The sequence below is a fragment of the Nicotiana attenuata genome, chromosome 2, assembly GCF_001879085.1.
Source record: "Nicotiana attenuata strain UT chromosome 2, NIATTr2, whole genome shotgun sequence".
Lineage (NCBI taxonomy): Eukaryota > Viridiplantae > Streptophyta > Magnoliopsida > Solanales > Solanaceae > Nicotiana > Nicotiana attenuata.
Genome location: NC_031990.1, coordinates 18,042,991 through 18,055,652, shown reverse-complemented (window position 1 = coordinate 18,055,652; position 12,662 = coordinate 18,042,991). Strand labels below are relative to the sequence as shown.

At 36.2% G+C, this 12,662-nt stretch overlaps 1 protein-coding gene across 1 annotated transcript; it reads left to right on the top strand.

The window, feature by feature from the left end:
• On the top strand, positions 297-1,442 carry LOC109217012. The gene is made up of 2 exons (XM_019381243.1): positions 297-635; positions 960-1,442. Exons 1-2 carry the CDS (start codon positions 297-299, stop codon positions 1,440-1,442), a joined length of 822 nt encoding a protein of 273 aa, XP_019236788.1.

Sequence of the window (12,662 nt, the reverse complement as noted above, 5' to 3'; positions counted from 1 at the left end):
AACAATCAGCCTGAAATTTCAAATGTTACTATTTGAAAAACTTCAAACCTTATAATTTGTTTTTTTGTGTTTCAATGTACAGATTTGCTTACTTGTTCTTTGCTCCTGCGGCATCACTAGCTGGTTGGTCCTACTGTAGACCTGTTATTGCAGTAGATGCAACGTTTTTGAAGTCAAAATATCGTGGTGTTCTATTTGTTGCTGTATCAAAGGATGCAAACAATCAAATCTTTCCTTTATGTTTTGGTGTAGCAGATTCAGAAAACAATGAGGCATACATTTGGTTCTTTGGGGAAATGAGAAAAGCAATTCAAGTTCGTCGTGAACTGGTTTTCTTGTCAGATAGAAACCAGTCGATCGCAAAGGGTATTAGAAGAGTTTTTCCTGAAGCTCACCATGGTATCTGCCTATATCACTTTGAGAAAAATTTAAAGCAAAGACATGCAAAGGCCATGGTAATAAATCTTTTTCAAAGTGCTGCAAGATCATACAAACGTGAAGATTTTAATCAGTTAATGTCCCAACTCAAAAGTATTGACAAGAAAACATACAATTACATAATGGAAGAGCCTCCTGAGAGATGGGCTCAATCGTGGTTCCCACGGCGACGTTATGATATGCTAACAACTAACATGGTAGAATCAATGAATTCCGTTTTACTAAAAGGGAGAGAAATGCCTATTTTAAGAATGTTAGATTTCATCCAAGAAAAGCTGGGAGAGTGGTTTTATGAACGAAAAAGGCAAATGAAACTTTTCACAGAGTATCAATATGGGCAGAAGAAGAGATGACTAAGAAGATGGACTTGGCTTGCAAAATGTTTGTGAGTATATTTGTTAACTTCAGATTTTAGATCTGTTGCAGTGATTTACTGCTTACATTTAAAAAAATTCATACCTTTTCGTTTTGAAGGAAAAATACACTAATATAATTTGTTTTAATTTTTTATTCCTTGTTAGGTGTTCAATCTTGACTCAATGTTGTTTAGAATAAATAGTGAAGGAATCGAATTCATTGTGGACTTAAAGAAGAGAACTTGTGACTGCCTGGAATTCCAACTTGATGAATTGCCCTGTCCACATGCAATTGCTGCTATTAATAAGAGATATTTGCAGAAATTTGATTACTGCTCAAATTGGTATTCAACGGAAACATGGTTGAAAACATATGAAGGGCATGTGAATACCGTGGGAGATCAACAATCATGGGAAATACCAGAAAATGAACAATCTGAAATCACAAAACCTCCCGATGTAAAGATTTTACAAGGAAGAAGACAAAAGAAGAGGCATATACCTGCGACTGAATCATCAGTACCATTCAAGTCTACCAAATGCAGTCGATGTAAACAAGTGGGGCATAACAGAACAACTTGCTTGTCTTCTCCAGCACCTCATCCATATTCCAAGAAACACACTGAAAAATACTCCAAGCTTCAATAATCCTTGGTCTGAATTTGGACTTTCTTTATTGTATGACATAATTCAAATGTGATTTTTTTCATAGGAATAAAAAAAATAAGCTCTTGCACAATTTTATATTACTGCTAAAATACAAATCACTCATTTTTGTTGCTCAGGCTTACAGGTTTGGTTGCATTTTAAAAACGTACGCAATGACTTCTGCGAGAAAAAACTTCAGGTTACAGTATGTTAAATACATATTCTTAATAAAAAACACACACACACACACCTACAAAAACTCACACAGACACACATATGCATACAACACACAAAAAGAAAAGCATGTACAAACAAAAGTTGTAGCATCTCTAAGTAACTAAGAAGTATAAATCAAATACCAACAAATAACAAGTATAATGCAATAGAAAGATAAGAACAAAGAGGGTCACAATTATATTGACATAAAAAGAGGTGAAAACAACACACATATTTCAAAACTTCAGCTCTCTCGGCTGAAGTTATACAAAATGAAGCTAAAAAAACTTCAGCTCTATGGGCTGAAGTTAACAAAAAAAACACTAACAATCACCACCATTATCATCATCACCCGCATCATCGTCATCATCGTCGTCGTCATCATCATCATCATCATCACAGTACTCCTCAATTTCTCTAAATATCTGATCATCATCACTGTCGGAGATAACTATAGGGCAGTCGGGCAAAAGACCACTCAATCCAAGAAGATCAATCTTCAACTTGTCGAATTCATCACGTAGCTGACTTTGTTCGACGATTACTCTGTCCATAAGAGGAAGAAGAATCTTCAGCTTGTTTTGCAGCTTGGAATAGTCGGTCAAGCTGGGAAACTTAAAACTATCAAACTGCTGCACAACCTTGTCGAACGAGGTTGAATAATCTCCACAACTACGTTCCAGGTTAAGCCTGTTCTGGAATGATTCATTTGCACAGAGCTTTGGTCTGATTCTCTCCCAATCAGCCTTTATTTCATTCCACAAAAGAATAAGATTAGCTATCAGTTTGTTATTGTACCATTCACACTTCAAACTCTCTCACTTCTTCATAATTTCATTCATATTAGGCTTACCACTTCCGCTTGCACCAGACATTTTTTCTTTAACAAATGCTGAAAGACTAAGGAATATGATAGAAGTCTATGAATGACTATGAAATTTTCAAGTGAAGAGATTGTTAATATAGACAAAGAGTTCACATAATCAATTTAATATCTATAAATGTAAAAGTAACTTTTCAGCTGTTTTTACTGTTTTACGTTCAGAGAAATTGAATGAGACAAGATTAGTAGGTGGTAAAAACAAGTATGTAATAAATGCAAAAAGAAATATAACTTCAGCCCTTGTAAAACCCACAAATTTTATATAGTAAAAAAATAACTTCAGCCTGAAAAATAAATTTTACTATATAGTGAAACAAATTTAAATGAAAGATGAAGTAGTTGACAAAAGACAAAAAGTAGACAGTAAATGCAAAAAAGATAAGTATCAACTTAAAAAAAATATCAAAATATGCTAAAGTTTTTGTCCTAAAGCTTTTTCGAAAAACTTCGGCCCAATAGGCTGAAGTTTTTTAGTATATTTTCAAAAACTTCAGCACTTGGCAGCTGAAGTTTTTTGTTGGATTCAATAGTTTTTGTCCTTAAGGTTTTTCGAAAAACTTCGACCCAATAGGCTGAAGTTTTTTAGTATATTTTCAAAAACTTCAGCACTTGGCAGCTGAAGTTTTTTGTTGGATTCAATAGTTTTTGTCCTTAAGGTTTTTCGAAAAACTTCGGCCCAATAGGCTGAAGTTTTTTAGTATATTTTCAAAAACTTCAGCACTTAGTAGCTGAGGTTTTTTGTTGGATTCAATAGTTTTTGTCCTAAAGCTTTTTGGAAAAACTTCGGCCCAATGTGCTGAAGTTTTTTAGTATATTTTCAAAAACTTCAGCACTTGGCAGCTGAAGTTTTTTGTTGGATTCAATAGTTTTTGTCCTAAAGGTTTTTCGAAAAACTTCGGCCCAATAGGCTGAAGTTTTTTAGTATATTTTCAAAAACTTCAGCACTTGGTAGCTGAAGTTTTTCTATTGTATTCAATAATTTTTGTCCTAAAGCTTTTTCAAGAAACTTCGGCCTAATGTGCTTAAGTTTCTTAGTATATTTCAAAACTTAAGCAAAAAATACTTGACATTCATGAAAAAAGACATAAACATATTTGAATCAATCAAAGTCACATAATTCACACAAAATAATGTATATTCACAAAATACAATTTTCTTTTCACTTACATCCTTGGAAAAAAAGAAAAACTTAGTTCTTTGTTTACAAGTTATTCATATTCTCCATAGTAATGTGATAGTTGCTCTTCTTGGTTTTCTTCACCACATTACATGAAACTTCACTATGTCTTCCACCAAAGAGTTTTCTTGGTTTTTTAGCAACTACCATCTACTTTCATAAGAAAAAAATAAGAAAATGTTGGCCAAGACATGCTTACTGGTGTGCATCTGGGAATTCGTGGGAAGCAAAGATAGTGAAGGAGAAGTCCAAAGTACTTCATATGTGACGGAGACTGGCCACATCAAAAACTCGAGCACCAGGAAATTTGCTCATTTTCCTAAAAGAGCAAATTTTCCTGGTGCTCGAGTATTTGATCTGGCCAATCCCCTTCACATATGAAGTATTTCAACTTCTCCTTCACTATCTTTGCTTCACACGAACTCCTTGCTACATCCAATAAGCATGTCTTAGCCAACATTTCTTTGTTTTTCTTTGAATACAAATTTAAAGAAATCTGATAGAAGTCTATGGATGACTATGAAATTTTCAAGTGAAGAGATTGTTAATATAGCCAAAGAATGCACCTACTCAATTTAATATCTATAAATGCTGAAGAGATTGTTACCTGTTTTTTGTTCAGAGAAATTGAATGTAAGAACATAAGCAGTTGGCAAAAGATGTAAGTGGTAAATGCTAGTAGTTGGTAAATGCAATAAAAAAAATAGTAAATGCTAGTAGTTGGTAAATGACACAAAAGTGAACTAAAAAAATAATTAATATATATTCTTTAATCCAAATTATGTACAACCAACCAATCCTCTAATCAAAAAATTCACACAGAGACTCTTCAAAATCTCCATAATCATGTCCTTCTCGTTCTTCTGGAGTTTCATAGCCGCTATCTTTTTTCCAATTTCCATGAGCCCAAAGATTGGCAGCCAATTCTGTCCTGAATTCCAATGTTTGACTTTGATTAAAATTGAAGACATCTTCTCTCATCAACCGCATATCCATAAACTTAAGAGCAAATATACCACAATCAACACTGCAAAAAACACATCAAAAAGAAATTAAAGAATAGTTAAGACAAGGGAAAAATATAATAAACATAAGATGCATCGTAAAACATATGTGAAACACATACCTGTTAATCTGTTTCGGTGTGTGCATCCACTTAATTTTAAATTCTTCCACAGGACTGTCCCCATAATATTTATTAAGTTCCCCAAAATTCAAGCATTTGAGACAATGTGGAATCAACCGGGCATAAATTTTGACATGTTCAATCGCACGCTTGTATGTTACACTGCCCATGGAATCATACACATATATAATTTTATCTTCAAAGTCGAGATATCCAAAAAAGTAGTGCGTAGATATCTGGCCCTCCCTTGGCTTAAGTCGAAATGGAAAGAATACTTTTTTGCAAGATGCCCATGAGATACCACAGGAAAGGTCAAGGCCTTTTACGTAGTTGGCCACCTTTTCATTCGTTGATTCTTCCTCATACCAACAAAAGTCCGTAAGTGGCTTAATAACCGCTTCTTCTTCTTCTTCTTCTTCTTCTTCTTCTATTTTCAACTGTTCTTTGGATATCATCTTTTTCTTTGATTTGCTCTTAAGAATCTGCATTCTCTTTTGCTTCCTTTTCTCAATTATCTTCAACTTTTCTTCTGAAGGATGAACACTATCCAGGATAGTCATATATTGATCGAAAAGTAAATCTGTTATTGCACATTTTGCTTTTGTATAATGTGGAAAGTGATAGCAATATTTTTTGCGCAAGTAATATACGCCCACGTCAATATGCTGCAAATGGACAACGACAAATGATAACATGTGAAATTACCACTATGAAGTCTACAAAAAATACACTACACAACTAAAAAACAGCATGAAAAAACTTAAGCATATTCAGTTTTAGCAAATAAGCTAAAAAACTTCAGCAGATTACTATGAATAAATCTATACTACAAAAAATAAACTGAACTTTTGGGAAATACAGTTGAAAACCAATTCAAAAAACAAAGTTAATAACTTACTTCATCCGCAAGATCAGAGTCAGGATCCATAAGCTCGGTAAAGAATGATTTTTGAATATGAAGTCCAGCTAATCTCAATGGATTGGAATCATATTCACTGGCATCCATCTCCAACCACTTTTTAAATCTTTGGATCAATCCGCTGTCTTGAGAAACATAATGGAAGGGACACCTTCTTCTATTCTTTCTACTATCCAATCTTGCCCCCTTGGCTTTTTCCTATAAACTACATAAGGAGATCTCAACCAAATACTCTCCATACGCATCCTTTTCCCTTTTTTTTATCTTCTTTTCTTTTTGATTGCTCTTCCTGCTGTTCCGTCACAACTAAATGGTGCTGTACAGCAGCAGGGTGGGGAACTACAGCTTGATCAACTCCCTGCTGTTCACGACGTTCTTCTGTCTCTTCACGAACACCAACACCAGCAGAATTACCTTCTGAATCAGCCCCTTGTGATACTACCAAGTGAAAATGAACATATATTGAAGTTGGGGATATCACTGGTATCACACATAGGAGAACTAGAAATCTTCCTTCTCTTAGATTTTGGAACAGTTCTGATGCATCAGATGAGATCTGCAAAAGCAAGGAAAATATAAACATAAATAAAATTGATACAGAATACACATTAGGCAAAAAAAAGACAGTAATCGAATTGCAGAAAATAATTACCTGGTCTAAGTGTTGCGACACAGATGGTGTTTTCATTCCAACAGATCCTGTATCTTCATGCAAAAAAAAAAATTAATAAATAATACTCACTAAATTTTAATGAAATAATACCAACACACTTCACACCTGTCTGTGACTCAACAGGTGTGAATATATGTATTTCTCCTTTTTCATATTGCTTCAGAATCTCACCGAATTCTTTTCGACCTGCCTCCAATAATTCTGAAAAATCATTCAAAAATATAAAAAAGAAAATAAAATATGTAAAATTTCAAAATGTAGAAAATATACTTCGATCAAATATAATAAATTCATGATCTATAGAATACCTTCACGTTTGTCTTCCGCTGTGCTTTCCCCAGGCTGCATGCCTTTCTCAATATCAGCATTTCCAGCATCATTCAACTCTGAATCAACGTCGACAACCATTGCAGTATTCTCTGAAAGGGTTTTCTCAACTTTACCTTCATTCAAATGAGCATCATCACAGAGTTTTTGAGTTGTGGCAATTGAACCACAACTAGTTTCAACTTCCACTGCATATTCATAAAAGAGGGGGAATACATCAAGTAATTTTTCTATATATAAAACACAAAAAAAATTTATACATGTAGTGAAAATTTCACTACAGGATATTATAAAAAATAATAATTAAAACTTCAACTCTAACAAGGCTAAAGTTAGCCAATCACAAACAAAAACTTCAACACTTATCTAAAAAAAAACTTCAGCTCTAGAGCTGAAGTTCGACAGTTATAAAAAAAAAACTTCAGCTCTAGAGCTGAAGTTCGACAGTTATAAAAAAAAACTTCAGCTCTAGAGCTGAAGTTCGACAGTTATAAAAAAAACTTCAGCTCTCGACAGTTATAAAAAAAAACTTCAGCTCTATAGCTGAAAGTTCACCAGTTACAAAACCAAAAAATTCACCAAAAAACATGTTTTGTAATTTGTACCTGTAGTAACAATTTCCTGTGTAGCAACACCTAGAAGTTCATTGCAAATCGCTATTACTCCTGCATACCGATCGTCTTTCAGATTTGAAGTACCAACAGGTGCTTGATCACTTTCCGAAGCACAACTNCTAAGAAGATGGACTTGGCTTGAAAAATGTTTGTGAGTATATTTGTTAACTTCAGCTTTTTAGATCTGTTGCAGTGATTTACTGCTTACATTTAAAAAAATTCATACCTTTTCGTTTTGAAGGAAAAATACACTAATATAATTTGTTTTAATTTTTTATTCCTTGTTAGGTGTTCAACCTTGACTCAATGTTGTTTAGAATAAATAGTGAAGGAATCGAATCATTGTGGACTTAAAGAAGAGAACTTGTGACTGCCTGAAATTCCAACTTGATGAATTGCCCTGTCCACATGCAATTGCTGCTACTAATAAGAGATATTTGCAGAAATCTGATTACTGCTCAAATTGGTATTCAACGGAAACATGGTTGAAAATATATGAAGGGCATGTGAATACCGTAGGAGATCAACAATCATGGGAAATACCAGAAAATGTACAATCTGAAATCACAAAACCTCCCGATGTAGAGATTTTACAAGGAAGAAGACAAAAGAAGAGGCATATACCTGCGACTGTGTGACGACCCGACCCGTCGTCTCATGTGTTACAGCTTCGTTTCTCCCATTTTATGCTTCTTTATGTTTCGTTATCGGTATGTGGTGTGTTAGAGTTGATTTGGATTGGTTTTGATAAGAAATGAGACACTTAGTCTCTTTAAGGAAGGCCTAAGTTGGAAAAGTCAACCGGACGTTGACTTATGAGTTAGAAGGCTCGGATGTGATTTCTGTTGATTCGGTTAGCTTCGGGAAATGATTTGTGACTTAGGAGTGCGATCGGAATTGATTTTGGAGGTCCGGTGTAGAATTAGGCTTGAATTGGCGAAGTTAGTATTTTGGCAAATTCCGGTTGATAGGTGAGATTTTGATCCGAGGGTCGGAATGGAATTCCGAGAGTTGCTGCAGCTCCGTTAGGTGATTTTGGATATGTGTGTAAAATTTCAGGTCATTCGGACGTCGCTTGGTTGGGTTTTTGATCGAAAATGCATTTCGGAAGTTCTCGAAGAACTTAGGCTTGAATCCGATGTGAATTGATGATTTTAGCGTTGTTAGATGTGCTTTGATGATTGGAACAAGTTTGAATGATGTTATGGGATATGTTGGTGTTTTTGGTTGAGGTCCCGGGGGCCTCGGGGTGATTCCGGATGGCTATCGGGATGAAATTGGAGTTTAGGAATTGCAGGTTATAGCTGGTATCTGATATTTTCGCTTCCGCGGAAATGGACCGCAGAAGCGGTTCCGCAGAAGCGTAATGGTGGTCGCAAAAACGGTCAAGAGCTGAGTAGGGTAGTTCCGCAGAAGCGGAACTTTTTTCGCAGAAGCGGACGGGCGATCGCAGAAGCGATCTTGGTCTATAGATGGAGTTCCACAAAAGCGGAGAATACGTCGCAGAAGCGGACTTGGGTTTTTAGTGAAAATCCGTAGAAGCGGGAAATGAGTGCAGAAGCGGTATCGCGGAAGCGGGTGTGGGGACCGCAGAAGCAAAAACCCCTGGAGCCAGAAGGGTTTTATATTCATTTTTGTTCCGCGAAGCCTATGTTATTTCCACCATTTTTAAGCGAGCTTGAGAGCTATTGGACGAAATTGAAGGGGGATTTCGACGGGTAATTAATGGAGGTAAGATTTTTGAACCTAAAACATGATTAGTATGTGAAATTAACCTAGAAATTCATGGAATTAAGCCTTAAATTGATGAACTAGGGCTTGGGATTTTGATATTTCAAATTGGGATTTGATAGGTCATTTGAGCTCGGATTTGGGAGTTCTTGGTATGTATGGACTCGCGGCGAGACGAGGAATCCGGTAATGTAAATTTCGTAATTTTTCGAGAAGCGGGCCCGGGGCTCGGGTTTTGCTAGTTTCGAGATTGTTGCTAATTTTTGATTGTTTTCGATTGGGTATTGTTCCCTTAGCATATTGTGATGTATTCGCTCTGGTTTTGGTTAGATTCGATGCGCGTGGAGGGATTGAGGGGCAAAGGCATCGCGAGCTAGGGATTTCACCGGTCCGAGGTGAGTAATGATTGTAAATGATATCCTGAGGGTTTGAAACCCCGGATTTGCACCCATAGTGCTATATTGAGGTGACTTGCACGCCAGATAGAGAGCGTGGGGTAGAGCACCGTTGGGGATTGTGACTTGGTCCGTCCCGGTTGTTGATTTTACCGCGTATTTCGCTATGACTTATTGTTGTTTTTCACTATGACTTGGGCTTATTGCCATATTTGGGGCTTATTGCCGACTGTTTGAACTCCCTATGAGCTATCATCGCTGTTTTCCTCACTATTTGAAATATTATTTGAACTCAGTCCATTGTCATTACACTGTTTCATGAACGCAACTATCTTTTCACTCAACCTCGAGTTTTAACTGATATTTGAACTATTGTTTGAGCTGAGCATTATTGTTTCTTTACTGATGCCCGAGGGGCTTATGATTATTTTTGGACTGATTGAGGCCGAGGGCCATATGTGAGGATATGCTGAGTGATGTGAGGAGGCTTCCAGGCCTCGAGTGTATTGTGAGGAGGCTTTCAGGCCTCATGTTGATATGTGCAGGCTTTTAGGCCTTATGTTGATATAGCGCTTGGGCTGTAGGAGCCCCTCCAGAGTCTGCACACCCACAGTGAGCGCGGGTACCCATTTAGAATTGGACAATGGTAACAATGACACTGTTATTCGTGTTTTGGTCAGGTAACAATGGCTGACCAGTGGTAACAATGGCACTGAAACACGCATTGGGTCAGGTAACAATGGCTGACCGGTCAGGTAGCAATGACTGACTAGTAACGAAATTCGTGCCCGAGGGGCGAACTTTTATGTGTTCATCTTGCATACTTATTTGTATTATTACCTGCTATGCTGTGATATTTGTGCCCGAGGGGCGGATTTTCTGTGTTAATCAGCATTAACTATTTTGAACAGTTTCGTAATTATTGAAAGGACCATTTTCGAAAGAGAGTTGAACTGAGCCGAAACATTTCTAAAGAATACTCTGATTTCACTATTTTCTCGGAAATTGTACCCGGCTTCTGTACAGCCCGTTGGTTGCTTTACGTGATTTCTTGCTGCTCAGTTATTATTTACTTCTATTACTCACTGAGTTGGAAGTACTCACTTTACTCCCTGCACCTCGCGTGCAGTTGCAGGTATCGTTCACCCGGTAGCGAGTTATTAGCGGATTGAAGGTATTATTATTGTAGCTGAGCAAGGTGACCGCCAGCGTTCGCGGCACCGGATGTTGTCTTTTTTTTTTTTGCAGAAACTTTACTTGTATATATTTATTGGCCTGTAGTTGTGTTAAGGTTTTCTTTAGATGCTCGTGACTTGTGACACCCCGGTCGGGTTGTGTTGGGTTGTACATACTGGTTATTATTGTCGTTAAGCTATATTTATCTATACATTTATGTTAATAATTGTTAAAGAAACGGATTGGGTTAGTTGGTTGGCCTTGTCTTCACGAGAGGCGCCATCACGACCGGGTATGGAAATTGGGTCGTGACAGACTGAATCATCAGTACCATTCAAGTCTACCAAATGCAGTCGATGTAAACAAGTGGGGGCATAACAGAACAACTTGCTTGTCTTCTCCAGCACCTCATCCATATTCCAAGAAACACACTGAAAAATACTCCAAGCTTCAATAATCCTTGGTCTGAATTTAGACTTTCTTTATTGTATGACATAATTCAAATGTGATTTTTTTCATAGGAATAAAAAAAATAAGCTCTTGCACAATTTTATATTACTGCTAAAATACAAATCACTCATTTTTGTTGCGCAGGCTTACAGGTTTGGTTGCATTTTAAAAACGTACGCAATGACTTCTGCGAGAAAAACTTCAGGTTACAGTATGTTAAATACATATTCTTAATCAAAAACACACACACACACCTACAAAAACTCACACAGACACACATATGCATATAACACACAAAAAGAAAAGCATGTACAAACAAAAGTTGTAGCATCTCTAAGCAACTAAGAAGTATAAATCAAATACCAACAAATAGCAAGTATAATGCAATAGAAAGCTAAGAACAAAGAGGCTCACAATTATATTGACATAAAAAGAGGTGAAAACAACACACATATTTCAAAACTTCAGCTCTCTCGGCTGAAGTTATACAAAATGAAGCTAAAAAAACTTCAGCTCTATAGGCTGAAGTTAACAAAAAAAACACTAACAATCACCACCATTATCATCATCACCCTCATCATCGTCATCATCGTCGTCATCATCATCATCATCATCATCACAGTACTCCTCAATTTCTCTAAATATCTGATCATCATCACTGTCGGAGATAACTATAGGGCAGTCAGGCAAAAGACCACTCAATCCAAGAAGATCAATCTTCAACTTGTCGAATTCATCACGTAGCTGACTTTGTTCGACGATTACTCTGTCCATAAGAGGAAGAAGAATCTTCAGCTTGTTTTGCAGCTTGGAATAGTCGGTCAAGCTGGGAAACTTAAAACTATCAAACTGCTGCACAACCTTGTCGAACGAGGTTGAATAATCTCCACAACTACGTTCCAGGTTAAGCCTGTTCTGGAATGATTCATTTGCACAGAGCTTTGGTCTGACTCTCTCCCAATCAGCCTTTATTTCATTCCACAAAAGAATAAGATTAGCCATCGGTTTGTTATTGTACCATTCAAACTTCAAACTCTCCCACTTCTTCATAATTTCATCCATATTAGGCTTACCACTTCCGCTTGCACCAGACATTTTTTCTTTAACAAATGCTGAAAGACTAAGGAATATGATAGAAGTCTATGAATGACTATGAAATTTTCAAGTGAAGAGATTGTTAATATAGACAAAGAGTTCACCTAATCAATTTAATATCTATAAATGTAAAAGTAACTTTTAGCTGTTTTTACTGTTTTACGTTCAGAGAAAATGAATGAGACAAGATTAGTAGGTGGTAAAAACAAGTATGTAGTAAATGCAAAAAGAAATGTAACTTCAGCCCTTGTAAAACCCACAGTTTTTATATAGTAAAAAAATAACTTCAGCCTGAAAAATAAATTTTACTATATAGTGAAACAAATTTAAATGAAAGATGAAGTAGTTGACAAAAGACAAAAAGTAGACAGTAAATGCAAAAAAGATAAGTATCAACTTAAAAAAATATCAAAATATGCTAAAGTTTTTGTCCTAAAG

What these genes read in the sequence shown, in the direction of transcription:
- LOC109217012 (XM_019381243.1), top strand. Translation starts at nt 297, where the DNA reads ATGAGAAAAGCAATTCAAGTTCGTCGTGAACTGGTTTTCTTGTCAGAT. An exon ending in ATATGCTAACAACTAACATG is followed by an intron (nt 636 to 959) that starts GTAGAATCAATG and finishes ATTCCTTGTTAG; the next exon opens with GTGTTCAATCTTGACTCAAT.